This window comes from Ambystoma mexicanum, chromosome 8 (assembly GCF_040938575.1).
Source record: "Ambystoma mexicanum isolate Mex_15411 chromosome 8, UKY_AmexF1_1, whole genome shotgun sequence".
NCBI classification, from domain to species: domain Eukaryota; kingdom Metazoa; phylum Chordata; class Amphibia; order Caudata; family Ambystomatidae; genus Ambystoma; species Ambystoma mexicanum.
The window spans coordinates 1,000,595,472-1,000,614,150 of record NC_090929.1 but is presented as its reverse complement, the minus strand read 5'-3'; the positions used below and the strand labels follow the sequence as shown (position 1 = coordinate 1,000,614,150).

At 43.8% G+C, this 18,679-nt stretch overlaps 1 protein-coding gene across 3 annotated transcripts in view; it reads left to right on the top strand.

Annotated features, from left to right (window-relative positions):
- The first annotated feature begins 1,992 nt into the window (after positions 1–1,992).
- Positions 1,993–18,679, top strand: part of SLC45A1 (solute carrier family 45 member 1) — a 581,272-nt gene continuing 564,585 nt past the window's right edge. For 2 of the 3 annotated variants that reach the window (XM_069610919.1, XM_069610917.1), the window contains exon 1: positions 1,994–2,111. In XM_069610919.1, the coding sequence (XP_069467020.1) occupies positions 2,050–2,111 (62 nt within the window). In that variant the 5' untranslated portion in view covers positions 1,994–2,049. Of the gene's footprint in view, positions 2,112–18,679 lie in introns of all 3 variants that reach the window. The other variant, XM_069610920.1, reaches the window with a different exon arrangement.

The window sequence follows — 18,679 nt, the reverse complement described above, 5'->3', positions numbered from 1 at the left end:
GATGCTAGTCCAGTCTGTTTTTTCTTTCCTTTGCATAATGCTATATTATGTTATGTTATTGGGCATTTGTATAGTGCCTTTCACCATTGATATGATTTCAAAGCACTGTGGGTTGAACGCCCTCAGGGACCTGAGTCCAGATCAGTGGAGAGAGTAGTTGACAGGGCTGACAGTAGTATACTCTTCACTAGGTTCGTCACTCAGGTCTGAATACACTCTTTCTTCCTCACCTGAGTATCTGGAGGTCTGTTGGGGCTTCTCCTCCTTGTCCCACGCCTTTTTTGGAAGAGGTAAGGTCTTCTCCGGAGAGAAGCCAATGTGCCTGCCAAATGTAAGAGACGGACCAGTGGCCCCTTCCCCGAGAAAGCCAACAAGAGGAAAAAATCGAAGCCTGGCTAAAAAAAAACTCTTTACAGCGGGGCAGCAATCATGCGATACGAGTGATCCCGGAATGGAACTCACGCACAGCAAGCATGAGGCGGATGACACAACACCCCGTGTGAGTCGAGAAATACTCGACAAAGGAAGGACTGTAGTATGCAAGGGAGGACGAGGCACATAGTAAGCGGAGAGGCAGAAGACCGGAAAGAAGATCCAGAGAAGTGAGGAGCACAGCAGTATACACGCGGCAGAATGCTGGGTAGATGCGAAGGGGAAAGGCAAAGAGAGAGAGAGAGCAGAAAGGAAAACGTGGTGACCAGGGAAATGTGTACTGCAGAGAAAGGTAAATAAAGGGCTGCTGCAAGGGGAGCAGAGAAATGAAAGAGTGCGTTGGTGCCGAAACCAGAAAACAGCGTTTCACCCAAAGAGGAGTCCAGGAGGAGGGGTTGCAACGCAGCGTTTTATGGGTTCGGACTGGCTGCAACCCGGCGGACGCCACCATGATGGAAGAACAACTAGAGCGCCACTCAAGGTGCGGCAAAAAACTTGAAGGCACAGTTCAATGGTGCCTGAACCTCCATCGGTTCCATAAGCGCCAGGTCGTGGGGCGCGTGACAGTGGTGTAGTGAATAGTGCTTGGGTGCATTCAGTATGTGTGCAGCCAGGGCGGATAAGTAGCGTGTAGCTGCATTCTAAGACTCGGCGTAGAATATGTGTAGCAGGCCAATTGGACTTGAGTCGCTGCATTCTGGCAGCAGTGGAGTTTGTGAATGGGATTATGTGTGCAGCTAGGACGATTTCCGTGAGATATAGCTGCGTTCTAAAGACTGTTGAGGTGTTGCTGGAGGTGTATAAGTATGTCTGCAGCTAGGCCAAATTAATCGAGGGGTATGGCTGCATTCTATTGCTTGTTGGTGCAGAGGAGAGAGTTAGCATATGAGTGTCTGTGTGGATTGGATGGAGACCCTGTTCCTGATGACCTTCCAGTGCCTGCCGGGCCGACGCTATTTCCCTTTGGGGTTCGGGCTAATTAGGCTGTGGTCAACCCTGTGTGTTGTTGGGTCACTTAATGTGGAAATCCAGGATTACAAATCACAGAATGCAAAGTAAAAACCAGCACTAGATAACTGATAACCATGCATATCACGATTGGAATCTGGTATGTATGTACATAAGACCATGATAGTGCTCGCTGTGAAATCCTTGAAAAAAAGTGTCCAATGTATGTGAAAGACACCTGTCCTATTAGTCTGTGGTCTGAATCTCTCTGGAAATATACGGCCATGTAGTATCTCCATTTAGACGCAAACACGTGTGTTTAAGAATAGATGTTGAAGATTGCTTTATTGATGCCGTGTGTCGGAGAACAGCATGGGGTATAGCCCCATGTTGGCCAGCGGTCAGACTTGTTCTTCTGCCGGGCCTTGACGTCTTTATGACATCATGCCATCCACATTCTGGTGGCCTCGCCATTTAAGGCAGGCTTGTCATGGCGTCTCTTTATGACGTCGACAGAACCGTGTGCTCGTCACAAAGGCGAGCCAGGGGTATGAAAGGGCTCGCCGCTTAGAAACCTCTGGCATTTGAAGGAACTGGCTGCGATAGAAAATGCGTTGTCGAAGCAAAAGGCTCAGGGACCGGGCTCTGCGGGCTTTAAATGGCGGGAGAATGTGTGACCAAACCAACAGTGGCGTATCGCTGCCATGCTTCCATATATCACCTGGGACACGGTAGGAGTTTTTCCGTTTTTAATGCACCGGGCTGCTTTGTTCTGTACCCTTCTCTTTCTCCATCGTGCCCTACAGCTCTCCTGCGCGAGGACACCAAATTAAACAGAAGATACAGGAAACTTGAATTTACTCGAAAAGGTGTAAGCAAAACACAAGAGACCAGCCATACAGTGCCATCATAAAAGTGTGTTGAATGTTTTTCCAGATGGCATAAAACAAAGGCTGGATCTTTTCTTATCTTGTGGGGATTGCAAAGTACTCTTTTAGGTGGCCCTTACCTTTGCTAGGCCCAATTCTGCATGAATACTGCCGTTTTTAAGCTATGATTCTACTTTTCGGTAAAAGATACATCGGATTTTACACTGCGATGTGTAGCCCTAAAATGAGCAGGCGTTGGCAAGAGGCTGGGGTTATAGTAGCTGAGTTGCTATGGTGACAAAGCGTTGTGAAAGGCAACCTATCAGCTGCACCTGTGAATACACGTAAAAGTAATGTTAGGCAACCTGTAAAAGATACTACGCAGGAGATGGATGAAGCATCACAGTAGTGACATCAACTCTACAGTGGTGGAAATGGAACAACTGTAAAGGGGGGATCCCACAAGGGCCGGGGTGGGGGCAGATTTTGGAGGAGGGGGAGGGGTTCAGGGAGACAGAGTTCAGAGGGGCAGAGCTGGCAGTTGAACTCCACTCAAAGGAAATGTTCAAAATAATAGTTTTAAATTGTTTAATTTCTTTCATGCTGCTTCTTTCCAAACCCCAGACTGTATGTACATCAATTCCACTTTATGTCACTTCCATGCAAGTGGTGCACCCAAAATACTGTTGGTAAAGCAGTTATTTTTAGTACATTAACTGATGCAAACACGCTCTGCAGTAGAAGGCTACCAGGGTAGCTCAGCAGGCTGAGAGACTGTTGCTGAGATGTTATATATTAAAAACTGGTTGTTAATCGCATTACTTTTTGTAATTCCTTATAATAAAAAAAACAAGTCTATAACATGTGTTTGACCAGGGCATGGGTTGGGCTGGCCGCTTGCTTATATTCAGGGCGGAGGTGGGGGTATTTCTGCCCATGTAGGGAATATCAAAAGTTGGCACCCGTGTACCCACAGTTTAATTCACAAATAACTGCAGTCAGCACAACAGAAGCATTTATCTGTGATTTAACAGTTTGACAAGCATGTAACATCTTTATTAATATAACCTGCCATAAAACACAAAGGAAGGGGCACACAAATTACAGGGTATTTGTGTGGTAGTCTGACAAAAAAAGAAACACATTTCAAAGAAAAATAGTCAATGCACGTTGTTGAGTGAGTGCTCCACGACTTTTAAGTATTTCAGTGAAATTTATTAAGAACAAAGATACGACAGCAGGCACTTCACTGTCACAGCGGCTGCCAACTGTTATTTTAGAACTTCAACGAGTAAAAACATTCTACTTAGAACCATGTGAGCTCACAAAGGCTCAGAGCTCACATGAAGAATAAACATATCTACTCTATTGAAAAAACTATGTTATGACTACATATATTCATGACATTTATATTAAATGCACAAACTATAGTTTGACTGTATGATCCATCATAACACACGTTTAAGCAGAACTTTTGAGTTTGGAAGCGACTTTATTTTCCTATGAAAAGCATAAGATGCACATTTGGCAAACAGTGTGCCCAGCACTTAGAAAGCCTGCTTTTAACAGTGATGGCTCCCACCCCAGTGATAGTCATGGTCCATTGATTCCCGTGGTGTCACTTTCAGGCCAGAAAAAAGAAACAGGCTGAGCAAAGAAGAACTGCAAACTCGCGAGTGACGGCTGGAGAAAGGAGCACAAAGCAGATTCGATCACTGAGCCCCGAGCTTCCCTCAGCGGAGCTAGGGGCCGGGAAAAGCCTTGTCAGAACTGAGGCAGGCGGGGTCTGAGATCCGGGGAGACATCTGATGCCGATCTTGGACCTGGCAAGAGTCGGCCCATTGACCAGTGTTGCACTGCATCTATGAGTGAATCAGGGTGTGATACTGGCCCTTTAACATAAGTACCGACAAGAAAACCTTAGGGTTGAAAGGTGTCTGTCAAAATACTCTATGCTTCCTGCAATTATAAATGTAGTTAGAAATCCTAACATGAACAAATGATTAAAAAAGATTGCATGAAAGAAAAAGAAAACTGAACTCAGAAAGATGATTTTTTAATTTCAGACAATATGGCATCTGTTAACCATTTAATGTACATTTTTCTTTGTCCAAGAACCGCAAAGACTGGAAGCTCCAATTAACAATTTGCAATAATCAGTATACTTCATTTTCCCTTTACCTGCCAGATACACCTCCTACAAATAGCACAGGAGGCCCCCATCACTTAAAGCAGGGACATTACTCAGGATGGTGCTGAAAAAGAATATAGTCATTAACTACATACACTTACTAGGCTGCCACTTCACATATTGATTATTCAGTAAAATGGCTTAACATTTCGAAGACAACCACAGGCAGCTGTAGATTGCCGTTAAGTAAGAAATGGGGCCCTGACCGCAAAAATGAGTATGTCAAAATCCTGCCTCACCTGTGCTCCTGAAAATGACAAGATGTCTCTGTTTATCCATTATGTTTCATGTATTGCCTTTGCAGGCTGGCAAGAGTGTAGGAGGTCTCTACTTTTTTTATTTTTATTCGCTCATCCTTATTATTCCTTTACACACACACCTGCTCTGCCGCGGGTGTCTAATGGTAGGTCGTGTCGATTCTTATTATGGCGAAAAATGCCTGAAAGACACCTTCCCTGCCTTGACGAGACTGCCCTCTACAGGCAAAAGTGCCAGCAGGCCACTCAGCACAGCAAATGAGCATGTTAGTGTACTGGGGTTGCCTCCAAACTCACCAGTAAAACAATACAAAAGTAGTCAAAAAGGAGTGTATGCATAGCATGTGTGGTTTGCCCGCTCTCTTCCCACACGCAACATTTCATCATACCAAATGTTTCCGGATGATGTGCTTTTCCCATTTTCAGTGTAATGGTGAACACCCTCCTCATTCATTTAACTCCTAATTCCTCTGTTCACATTGTCATTTAATCGAGTATCATGTCTTTCTCTTAAAACTAAATCAAACAGAAACAGCACTCCTATACTAAGACATGTCAATGTTATCACACTCCAAGAAAAAGTAAATGTTTGCCTTTTTCTCATAGTAACATTGTCTCTAAAAACATTCTCTCCTTCCTCCTTTGCCGGTTTTCTGTAAAGTCTAAGTGCAGTAAAGAAAGTTAGTGAAACTTCACATATACTTCCCATTAAGTTGGTCTTTGCTCCTCGCGGCAATGGGAGGCAGTGCTCTCGTCTTTGCTTACGTCGGTGATATGTATACATCCTTGCCGACCCTCAATTCTTACAGCAGTTGGTGTTGAGTAGATGGCGGTGTGGGGTTCTGTAACCAAAAGAGGAAAGAGATTTAAGAAGTAGCGTGCAATCCACTGTATCGAAAGCAGCGGATAAGTCCAAGAGTATAAGAAAAGAAGAGTGTTTAGCACAGCAAGCAGAAAGAAGAGAGGCACAGGTGGAAAGAATAGCAGTTTCCGTGGAATGGAGGGGCAAAAAGGCAGACTGGAAGCGGGGTAAAATAAAATTAAGAGTGACAAAGGAAGAAACATGGGAGTAGACGAGAAGTTCCAACAGTTTAGAAAGGTAAGGAAAAAGAGAAATGGGACGAAAGTTAGAGGGGATGGCAGGACCCAAGGAGGTTTCTTTCAGAGCCGGAAGAAAAATAGCATGTTTGAATAGAAGAGGAAAAGTAAAAGTGATAAGAAAAATATTAAGAAGACTGGTAATGTAGGAATTGAAAGAAGGTTAGGTTTTAGAAATGAGTAGAAGGAACAGGATCTTTAGGAGAAGCAGTAGGATGAGCCCAAAAGATGAGTAAAGAAGATCAGAATTAGAGATCAGAACAAATGAAGAAAGAACCAGAGTAGAAGGGGAAGGGCACACAGGGCATGAGGAAGGCAAAGAACTTGGAGAAATAACAGAACAAAGAAAATTCACTTTAGAAGTGAAGAAGTTAGCAAAGTCAGATACAGTAAGTGTGGAGAGAAAGGAGTGATCAGCAGAGGGGGAGACAATAGACAACAAATGGTTTGGAAAAGACGGCGGGGGTGGGATGATTGAGAGTGTAAGAGATCAGAGTAATAGACATGTTTAGAAGAAAGGAGTGCGTCATCATACAGAGTATCATAAGAAGAGAAAGAGACACCATCAGACATAGACCGAGATTTATGCCCATGACGCTCCAGGTGACACAGAACCCTTCGCATGGAGCGAAGATGAGGAGTAAGCTAGGGCTGGGAAGGCTCACGAGAAGGACGACATTTATGGAGAGTATATAGAGTATCATGAGAGGTAGAAAGGGAAGTGGATTGGGTCTGCATCAGAGAAGGAAAGCAGCTGCATCGGTTGTTTACGCACGGGGAATTTCGACGGATGCACGTTCCATTGCTGCTATCTATACTGTGTGCTTGCCGGGTGTTTATCTTGTTTATCTTGTTGACATTGGAGAGTGAAGATGTATGTGGCGCTTTCAATGCTAAGCATGGATTCTTACAGAGGCAAAGAAAGAACGAGTACATTTCACAAGCACCTCTGGTCTCTCCTTCACTCACTTCTTTATGAGAGTAACACGTGTCCCTGTGGCTTATGAGCGCAAAAAGCACAGACGCTGGAGTTCAACCTCATACATGAGTTTCGTGTGTGTCTTGCTGACGCCTCTCTGCCTCTCTGATGTATTCTGATGCTCATTGTACGAGCGTGCTATGGTTCTGCAGCCTGGATTAATGCAGGTGACTTCTCGGGTGTGCATTCGTGACGGCTGGCCATGGTGAACTGTCCATGGCTTTCTACCTTTCCGGTTTCATGTGTGTCTGTCCCATATACTCTGACGTCGAATACGGTTGTGGGGGCAGGACACGTCTGGGCTCTAACTCCTGCCACAGGTGTTAACATCTATCTGGCTCAGGTGCTCATAGGACAGAGCGTTTTGGCTCATAAGAACGCGTGCTGTTTGCTAATGGTGTCCATAACTCCTGCTCATAGTATAAAATACATGCTAATGCAAATACATACTAATGTAAGAAGTGTGCTGACATGATGAGATTTGAAGTATACATGTGTTGGCAGACTAGAAGCAAAGGAATGTTGTTTAGAGGCCACAGGTGAGGGGTTGGGGGGGCCCCTAAACCGTGTATTAGACCAACACAGATGATAGAGAGATTTACAGATGATGCCTGTTATTAGGATCTGCAAAGGACCAAAGTTATTGGCTGAGCACTTGGGGATTTCACTTAATTTACACAAATGGTTTATTGGGCTATGGCAATACTTGAGAATTACTAATGTAATTTATCACAACACTATGCTCATATGAGGATCCTATTCCAGTATTAATGATGTGCAGCATGCCTCCGACAAGTAAACCAATTTAATATGTGCATGTCATTAGGTTTCAGTGCAAGTTAGTGGAGCTGGGATCACGCTTGGGAGCATGTACATGGCAGCATGGAGACATTTATGCACACTACTTTTCGGTGGCCGACTGTGAGGTAGTTGTGTTGTTGTTTGCAATTGAATTGCAGTTATGTGGCAATGCAAATTCATTTATTCTAAGAATACAAAACTAATTTCATGGGAAGTCTAAACGAAATGCCATTTTCATCCACTGGGGTGTGGGGAGCAATGCTTGCCATGTAGGTGTGGTCACTCACTGTCTGAACTGGGCACTGAACCTAGCCTGGGTGATGTTTGGGGACTAAAGGCAAGATTATTGCCAGGCAGTAATAAGAGGTTTCTGGGAAGGGAGGAAGAAAACGTTATATATTGGACCACAGATTGAGAATGTGCGTTTTCTTAGTACTTTGCAGTCGTAGTTATATATTACATTCGTTTTGGGGGATCTACTTCTATGCTTATGGGGTTTTGATGTTTTGTTGCCTACCTTGGGGTTTTGTTACCTCTAGGGAATGTGAATAGTATATAGATTCACTTTGATAGTGTAGTTGAAGTGTTTCTATTGCCGTCTGAAATTCTGTCTATTTATTTATGCTGACTGGGATGGGAATAGGGGATGGGGAGGCTGGCCTAACTTGCATATTTTATAGTTGGTGAAATTGCTGTAGGGTATGGACTTAATTGAGGAGGTTGCTTGGGTCGCTAATGGAGAGATGGTTGGCGGACTTAGCGTTGGGTTGAGACCAAGTCTGGATTGGAGATTTGGAGGTGTTGCTGGGGTTTTGGTTGAACATTTAGGTTTATTTGGAGATAAATTGTTGGGAGGGGTCTGTGACAATTGGGATAGTAGGGTGGAGCTGATGTGCTATTTATGAGTTGGGCATAGGACCCTAGGGTTACAGTTCAGTGGTGAGGATGTGTGCTTTTGGGGATTATTGTTTAGTCCTGTTGATGGACTCTTTGCAATATAAATGTTTACTTTGTGTTGATTGTTGTATGTCTGTGTTTATTGTGATGAATGTCTGTGGGGGGGGTTGTTTTACTATTCTACACTGTCCTCTTGTTGGATGTGTGGGTTTTGAGGATTTCTAACTCATTTAGTGATTCCCGGTTTCTTGAGATGATGTCTTGGAGGATTTGTGTAACAGTCTAGAGTTGGTGCTCGATTGTAGTTGATGGGATCTTTGAATTTTGTGACTTGGAATGTTAAAGGATTGAATTGTCCAAAAAAAGGAAGGAATGTGATGGTCCGGTTACGACGTGAGTGGGCGGATATTATTTTCTTGCAGGAAACGCACTTGATAGACAATCCGACCAATTTTTTTGGGGTATCGAAATCTATGAAGGTTTTGTTGAATTGTTACTCCGGAAGTTCGAGGGGGGTGGGTTTGCTGCTTAGGAAGAATTTGGGAATGTCAGTTGAAAATGTACTTATGGATGATGGCGGACGGTATATTTTAGCGGATGTTAAGTATGAAAGCAGAATGATTACCTTGGTATCGGTGTATGGTCCATGCTCGAATGGTATTGGTTTTTTTAAGGAATTGACGGATTCCTTGAAAAGGATGAATGGTGAGTATATTATTATTGGAGGCGATTTCAATTGTGTTTTGGATGCTACCTTGGATAGGTTATCTACTTGCAGGTTCACAGGTCAGGGGCTGAGTAATGCCTTTCGTGGTTTTGTGGATACTTTTGATCTGGTGGATAGTTGGAGGTCACTTCATCCCACAGAGAAGGGTTTTTCATTTTATTCTGCAGCTCACAATTCTTATTCTAGACTGGATTATTTGTTGATTTCGGATAAACTGATTGATGTTGTTAGGAAGGTGGAAATTGGTGAGCAGTGTTTTTCTGATCACTCATTGGTGAAGTTGAATGTGGATCGATCTATACATAAACCTACTGGGAGTAAATGGAGACTTAAGACTTTTATCTTACAAGAGGAGAAAGTCTGTGAGGCTATTAATGTTTCTATCGTTCATTTTTTTGAAGACAATGTGGGTTCAGTGGATTTCATGATTGTTTGGGATGCGTTTAAGGCAACTATAAGAGGGGAACTGATTAATTGGACAGCTAGAATTAGGAGGGAAGGTGAAATGAGTATTAGAAGGTTGGAATTGGAACTCAGGGGATATGCTTTGTCTGGTAAAAGGGAGGATAGATTGAGGATGGAGGTTGTTAGGAGAAAATTAAAGAAAATGGTAGAGGAACAAGCTGAGAAAGGTCTATATTTTATGAGGCAAAAATATTGGGAGGAGGGGGATAAGGGAGGGCGGTTACTTGCTAGAAAATTTAAAAGTTTGTCGGATAGGTCGTTTGTACGGAGGATTGAGGATACAGTTGGGGATGTGAGGGTTAGAAGTATGGATATTTGTGAGTGCTTTAGATCCTATTATGCTTTTCTTTATGCGGATGCGTCACAACCTGAGGATGGCAGACTAGCGGAGTTTTTTGACAGGATAGACCTTCCTTCTTTATCTGAGGAGGGGAGAGAGGCGCTTGATGCTTGTATTGTGGAAACAGAGATTGTGGATGCTATTAATCAACTTAACATGGGCAAATCTCCTGGTTCGGATGGTTTGCTCGTGGAGTTTTATTGAGTGTTTAGTCCAGTTTTGGTGCCCAGATTGTGTGTTTTATTCAATATGTTTCTTTCAGATGGAGTATTATGTCCAACGATGCAAGTGGCGATTATTACTCTCATACCAAAACAGGGTAAAGACTTGTCAAGATGTGCTAATTATCGCCCCATTTCGTTACCTATTGTGGATGTAAACATTTTTGCGAAGGTAATGGCAACTAGGTTGCAAAGATTTATGAGTGAATTAATAGGTAGTTCTCAAGTAGGTTTTATGGTTAATAGATATGGTTATGATAATATTAGGACACTGTTGAATGTGATGGGGTTGTCCCGGGCTATGGAGGATGACATATTTTAGATTTTTTTTTATGCTGAAAAAGCATTTGATTGTGTGAATTGGTCATTCCTGAATTTCACACTGCTTCGGATGGGATTTGGTCCGCAGTTCTTGAATGCTATAGGTGCTCTGCAACATAACATCTTGGCTAGAATTTGGATTAATGATGTTTTGTCTGAGGGTTTTATATTGTATAGGGGAACTAGGCAAGGGGGTCCTCTCTCACCTCTTTTGTTTAATTTGGTCCTGGAGTCACTGTTGGTATATCTTAGACAGGAGCAGAGCATCTGTGGATGGAAGCTTAAAAATGGGGAGGTGAAAGTTCTGGCGTATGCGGATGATTTGACAGTGGTCTTGAGGAACCCGGAGGTGGGTGGGCCCTTTTTGAAACGTATGTTACAGGAGGTGGGGGAATTGTCAGGCTGTAAGGTAAACTGGGGCAAAACGGTGGTTTTCTCCCTTCGGATGAATCCGTTGAATAGGAGGCTATTGGATTGGAATTGCCAATGGGCGGATGTCTCGGTAAAATATTTATTTTGGTGCGTGATGTCAAGAGAACGGTGGAATACAATGTGGACAAATTGAAGGACATTTTGCTGAAGGATATACAGAGATGGGAAAGGTTAACTTTAAGTATTTGGGCGAGGATCAATGCTATCAAGATGATGTTGTTGCCAAAGGTCCTATATTTTATTCAATCACTTCCTCTTCATTTCACTAAAAGAATGCTCCAGAACATCGATAGGATTTTCATGGACTTCCTATGGGGAAAGGGTAACAAACCGAAAATTCCAAGGTATATTTTGGTGCGTAGAGTTAAAGATGGGGGGGTTGGTTATCCGGTATTGGAGAATTATTGTAGGGGCTTTTTATTAAAGAAGGCTTCTTATTATTTTAAAGAAAGGCAGGCATCGGACCCATATTGGCTTTTAATAGAAAGGGAACTGCTGTATTCTTTCTCCTTGAATTGTTTATATTCTTATGGGAGATTGGTGAATTCTGGTGCCAAATTGGAAGCTTTAGCGGTTTCAAAGTCGGCTTTGGTTACTTGGATTTTGGGGTGTGGACAATCCTTGTACTTGTATGACTCGGCTTCCATTTGGTTGAATCCGGGCCTACTGATTAACAATAAAATGCTTAATTGGAGGGGTTGGGCAAATAGGGGCATTTTGAAGATTGGGGATGTTTGGAGGGGGGGAGGGATGGTTCCGTTTGGAGAATTGGTTCATTGTTATGGGTTGCATAACAGAGAATTGGGTAGATATAGGATTTTAGAGCAGTTACTTGTAGAAAGAATGCAAATGTTGAGTGAACCTTTGAGTAGTGGTCCTCGTATTTGTGAGATTTTTGCTATATCTCCTAAGGCGGTTTCTTCGTATGTTCAGTTGATGCCTTTGCAGGACTGTATGAGGAATTCCTGGGACCAGTTGCGAATGAAGTGGGTGTGCGAGTTGGGAACTGACCTTTCTGAAAAGTTGTGGGACAATAGCTGGAGGGTTTCAGTGAGGGCCAAGGTTGACTTAAACCTGAGATATATTCACCAACGTCTTTTGGGACGCATTTACTGGACACCGGTGAGGTTGAAAGGGAGAGGTTTAGCTTATGTGGACTTATGCTGGGGGTGTGGAAGCTTGAGAGGGACTTATTTGCATATGCTCTGGGAATGTAGTAGGGTGGTTGACTTTTGGAGAGAGGTTATAGATTGCATTGATATGGTAACTGGTACGTTATTGCCTCGTACCTTTTTATCAGTGATTTTCCTTTCAACTGATGGTTGGAGTGTGGAGCTGTGGGATTGTTCGGATTGGATTGATAGGGCATTGCTGATGGCCATAAAACAGATAATAAAGGTGTGGAAGTCTAGGAAGAAGCCGCATTGTGAAAATTGGGTGGCGGATATGCGTACACTCTCTTGGTATGAGAAGACTCAGGCAATTCGGCATCATAGGGAAGTTGAATATGAGGAGAGGTGGGGGTCATTTCGTGATCTTTTTGGTTGAAGTGTAGTTTATGTTTTTTCTGTCAATGGATTTGGAGACTGGGGGGGTGGGTAGAGGTGCTTGTTTTGTGTTGTTGTTGGTTTTGTAGTTTTGTCTTGTGTTGTTCTGTCTTGTTTTGGGGTGGTTGGGTGGGGATGATCTATGATTTCCTTTTATTCTTTAAATTGCTGTTAACATAGGGTGATATTTACATTTCAATGAATTGCTGTATATGGTGTGATCATTTGCTTGTTCTCACGCTGATATTTTTGGGGTTATTTAATTGTATTGTATATTTTTATTAAATAAAGTTGGAAAAAAAAGAAAGGGAAGTGGAGAAAACTGAAGCAGCGTTATCAATTGAAAGAGTTGAGAAAGTAGAATGGGATGGAAGAGTGGCAAGACAATAGGATACAAAGAGAGGGGTATAGAAAGAGTAGGAGCAGCAGTGACAGCTGCTTACTTAGGATGGGGGGCACTGTCCCCCCACCCAGGGAGTGTGCAAAGAAAACAGTGTGTTCTTTTCTGTTCTGCATTGTTTGTTTTGTTAGGAGCAGCGCAGCGGCAAAATTAATGAATAATCTGCATTGCTTTGACTCTTGGCTGGGCCTGCAGAGGGGCGTGTCCCATTTTTGTTGTTTTTTATAGTGTATACTGCATGGAGCTAGTAGCTCCACACACTTTTCTAGTAGATCATCTAGGAGGCTGGCAGGGCGCTGGAGATGTGGCCCCGCCAGCATTAATATGTGCACTAAACAGCGCGGTGTTACTTTAGGATCTGATCTTACTAGCATACAAACATAATGTAACTGAATGTTCATTGGCTTTGTGCCAGCCAATGACATTCAAGGGTGTCGGTGGGGTCAGGTGATGGGCGCATGCGTGAGCTACCGTCACGTGCCACCTTCTCACTTCGTGTTGGAGTTGGACAGTTGGCAGTGTGGCAGAGCCAAGGCATGGTCGCCGCCCAGAGAAGCTGAAAGCAGAGGGCCTATGTGCACGGCCTTGCCTGAACAACTCAGGTAAGTTTGATGTAAAGAACACAAAGTGTTTGTCAAGTATGCCGGCTGCAGTTCGGCCTTCATTCCGCAGGGTAGACTGACCTGGAGCCCTGCCCTGGGGAATGCAGGAGTCATGACCTTGATTTTGACTCTTTCCATCTCCCTCCGAGACAGTCCTGTGATAAGCCAACATTGTTGGAGGGAGGCGAGAGGGGCGAACCAGCTCTCAGAGTAAGTCACAACACTAGTCCCTGCTAATATCAAATCAAGGTCAGGGAACTTTCTCATATAATCTTAACGATTAAATGAGAAAGTGAAGGCACATCCCTTATCTGCACATCCAAAATTATTGCAATGAATATGAAATAGGCATGCACACCGTTAGGGAATGGGACCATGAGATAGTTTTGTATTTGTATTTATTGATTTATAAAGAGCCTTACACCAAGGCGCTGTACAGTGACTTAGCACATAAAACATAAACAATATAACGGTAGAAGCAAAATTACAATATGAACCATTCGAGTTTTGCAAGGATAACAAAGTTTATATAATATAGAGAAATTCCAGCAAAGGACTCTGCAGCCCGAGAGCTCTATGTCAAAAATTACACGGGCAGCACATTATAAAAGACAATTTCGTTATGGATGACGTCACTAAATACAGTCAAAAATCACAGTGCTGATTGGAGTGGCCCTATGTCATGGTCTGCTCTATAGGGGATGCCAGGTGCTAATTGGCCACTGCTTCCCAGCTGATCTTGTGGCACGTAGGTCAGCTGCGCTCATCTCTGCGGTGAAGTTCAGGTGGGTGCAACATTCCTAACTAAGCTAAACAACAGGAACTGAGTAATGGCGGATACCTGGACATCACATGCAAGGAGGGTTCTTTGTAGAGAAGGGATAATATATTGGCATGCCAACCTCCACATTCAGGGCTTCATTGATACTGCACCCCTTGCACTCTGCATCTCTTTTGGGCGCTCAATTTACTACCTAACCTTCTGGTGCCCCATGATACAAACAGACATGTGTTGTTATTTGGAAGAATATATTGCTACCTAAGATTAGGTCTAAAGCGGGTGTTCTGGAATAGTCAAAGTGAAGGATTTAGATTCTTAACATGAAGGCTGGCACCTTATCATACATGTGTCCCAATAGACAGAATAAAGTGCACACCCCACTAGGGAATGAGACCAGGAGAGTAGTTGCAAGGGAACCAAAATGTATATAAGTAAAATAAATGCAAGCAAAGAACTCTGCTGCCCGAGAACGCTCTGCCAACAGATACATGAGCAGCACATTAAGAAGGCACTGATCATCATGGATGACATCATAGGTAAGAGACAGTCTAACAAACAAGATTGGCTAGGCACATATACTAATCCCAGCTCCGTAGGGGAAGCCTGGGTCCCATTAGTTGCTGTCTCTCCATCAGTCAGAGTACACGTGGTCAGCTGGCTCATTCTTGCAGGGTGAAGAGCAGGGGAAGTTCTTCAGAGATGATGTAGAGCTGTCTGACTAAGCTAAATAACAGGGCTTGGCATGCAAGAAATAATGACTGGTATAAACTATCACATGAAAAGGGACTGTTTATTTGAAATAGGTACATTCTAACCCAGGCTTTTATGGGAGCATGGGTTAGGGGTCATTCCTTCAGGTCACTGGGGCCTCACGATTTCAAACGTATTAGAGATGGGTGTTTGTCTTACCAGAATATATGACCACTCTAGATTAAGGTCACTGGGCCTGGTAAGATCATTGTTTTGTTCTCACCTGTTCCCCTCCCTTCCCTTGTCGTGCTCAGAAACACTTGTGTATGAGTGCCATAGAAATAAAATATCAATATCAATATCAAAGTATATGTTGGGTGATTTGAAGGTGGTCCGGCGGAAGGGTCTGGGAACCAGATGCATTCAAAGGGAATAGGGGGCATGGGTTCAGAGGACCGTGGCTTGGCAGGGAAGGGGTGGAGAGCGCATGAGTCAGCCAGGAGAGAGGGATGGGGCATTGGGGTGAGAGCAGGCCTTGTTCTCACGTTCTAGGATGAGCACATTATGTCAGTGCTCGATACTTGCTAATGGCAACAATGAAAGACTGCTTTTCCATGAGAACAAGAGTCACGTTGAGCTGGCAGAGGGTGGAGGTGGCGGGGCTGGCTGTGTATGGCGCTGGGAGAGAGAGAATGGATATTTCGGCAAAGGGGCAGAGGGCCGAGAAAAAGATGGCGTTTGGGAAGACACAAAATGGCGTTTATGCACTTTTATCACAAATGGGAAATGCAAATAAGTACAGGAGGGGTGGTGATATCTCCCCCCTTACCTTACACAACATTTATCTGGTGCGGGAAAGGTGCAGGTGGCGGGATATACCACCTCTCCCCCAACATTCCCCCTTCCGTTACTTCTAATGTAAAAAATACTTAGTTCCATCTCTTCTATGTTCCTCTGCCACTCTTTCTACTTCCTCCCACGCTGGGGTACCCTTTATTGGTATCCAAGCTCTGCAGACATTTCTTAAGCATTCCCCCTGATGAGCATATTCTTCAGGAGTACAGGACATACATATGCAATCTCCATCCCCATCTAAATCCACCCACACCTCCCTGTGATTTTCCAGATCTTGTGGCACTTTTGCGGTTGTATGATAAAGGTTGTCAATTATGTCCCCAGTATTGTATATGGCTACCATGTGAAATTTGGGCTCATTGCTCTCCCCAGTTTGTACTTGTGCATCCTTAGTGCTGTGAGATTTTCTATCAGTCCCTTTCTGGCTGCCAATCATCACCATCATCATTGCACTATTAGGAATTGTTTTGGCACAACATCGATCTCTAGCTGGCACACACAAAAGATCAGCAAGAGGAAAACGATGATGGGGATCAGCATCTTCATAACAGTTCCAAGCCAGATGGAGCCCACTCAAATGTAGAGGTGAACCAGTCTGTTGGTTGCACACCACCTTCTTTTTTCATCCTTATTCCTAGATCTTGCACTGCCTTTATGATACGTGAGAGTGTCCCGAAACACGTTTCTGGGGATGCTGTTGGTACTGTTGTTCAGAGGAGAATTGTCTGGCATTTCAGTGCTGGACTGCCCCAGGGCAGGACAAAGACTGATATGTTTAGGATATTTCTTCTCTGTGAAAGATAGTGAGCTAAAGACTCTGGGTATGTCTCTCGCAACCAGGACTAATGTCTGGCAGAGGGACTCCCAGGACCCCCTTGTTAATTTGCATATTAAAGTAACTTTGGGTCTCACCCTAAGTTACTAGGGGAATCCAGACGTGGACCCCTTGCTCACTATTCTTAGAGAGGCACAGCTCCTCCCTACTGATGAGGTCCAACCAGACCGAAACACGTGCCTGGGGATGCTGTTGGTACTGTTGTTCAGAGGAGAATTGCCTAGCATTTCAGTGTTGGACTGCCCCAGGGCAGGACAAAGACTGATCTGTTTAGGATATTTCTTCTCTGTGAAAGATAGTGAGCTAAAGACTCTGGGTAAGTCTCTCGCAACCAGGACTAATGTCTAGCAGAGGGACTCCCAGGACCCCCCTTGTTAATTTGTTGATTTTTTCTTCCATCCCGTTAGCTTGCGGGTGATGAATTGAGCACATTTTGTGTTTTAGTCCTAATAATGCTGTTAGTTCTTTAAAAAGATTGTTTACAAAATGTGTTCCGTTGTCAGATCTTATGACATCACATATCCCCCAACATGGGAACACTTCCCTCACCAGGAATTTTGCTGCGCATTTCGCGTTTGGGTGGGCACATGGTCCTGCTTCCACCCAGCATGAAAAAGGACAGACCACCATGATCAAGTATCTGGCTCCATTACATCTTTCTCCTACGTCTTCATAATCAATATGTAGTTCATGAAATGGTCCCACTGGGTGCAGCCATATGCCATGTATTGTTCTGAGTGTCATCCCTGAATTAAATGTTTGGCAGGTAGTGCATTCAATAGACATTTTGGTGAGATATTCCTGGAGATTCAGTACAAACCAATCTTCCTGGATATCAGTAGCAATGTGTTGTTTAGAGGTGTGGGCAGGGAAATGCAATTGTTGAAATGCTATCATTAATAATTCTACAGGCATCATTACCTTTCCTGTGCTATCTTGTCTCTATAGGGGATCAGTAGGCGATTGGGTGCACCCTCTTTTTGTCCATAATTCCTGTTCTTGTGGCAGTACTCTTTTTTTGTATCTTGATTAGTTGTACTATCGGTAAGGCATTGTATCCTTCCTCTGTTGGTTGTTGTGCTTTCTCTTTTAAAATACACTCTGTAATTTGTTTGTTTTGGAAATATGCTGTTTGTTTGACTGTGGCATCCGCTGCTGCGTACCCAAGTGATATTTCGTCATTGTCATTTGTGTATGCTTGGCACTTCACTAATGCTACTACTGAGGGTTCTGCTAGCGCTGTAATCACATCATTGAGTAATGCTGCATATTGTACCGGGGACCCATCTGCTCTCCTGAACCCCCTCCTCCTCCAATGCTATAGACTAGCATGTACCGTGGTGGTTACACATGCTGAGTCCGAATATATTGTTACTGTGCATCCCTTCGCTGCGTGTAGTGCTTCTATTAGGGCAATTAGCTCTGCTGCTTGGGTGGAGTAGTGCATGGGTAAACATTTTTGTACACGTATTTCATATTCTCCGTCTTCCAATCGGACTACTGCGGCCCCACCATGTTTTTCACCTGTCTCTGGGCATATTGAAGCTAACCCATCCACAAAATACACTTCTCCCTCCTCTAGTGCATTTTCTCTCACCTTGGGGATGTCATCTCCTTCCCCTTCATATGTGGCACAATCGTGTTCTTGCATATCTTGTACTGTGCTATGTGATGAATGTTGCAGGGTTTACAGTTTTACACTGTACCACGTGGACATTTGGGCTGGAGATGATAATCTCTATGCTGATGCTCTTTGGGTTGTCAGTGTGGGCTTTGATCATTCAAGAATGGCAAACAGAGAGTGCTCAACGTGTCACAATGTGACAGAGCAGCCCATTACAATCGTTGCACTTTTCACGAATGCAGTGGTCTTCAAACTTTTTTGGCCTGGGCACCCCCTGAGCAAAGTTTGGGCAGGCCCCCCTTCCCCCAAAAGTGCCAGATGGACAGTATGTAGAAATCACTATGAACTTTTGCATGCCGTCACCGCA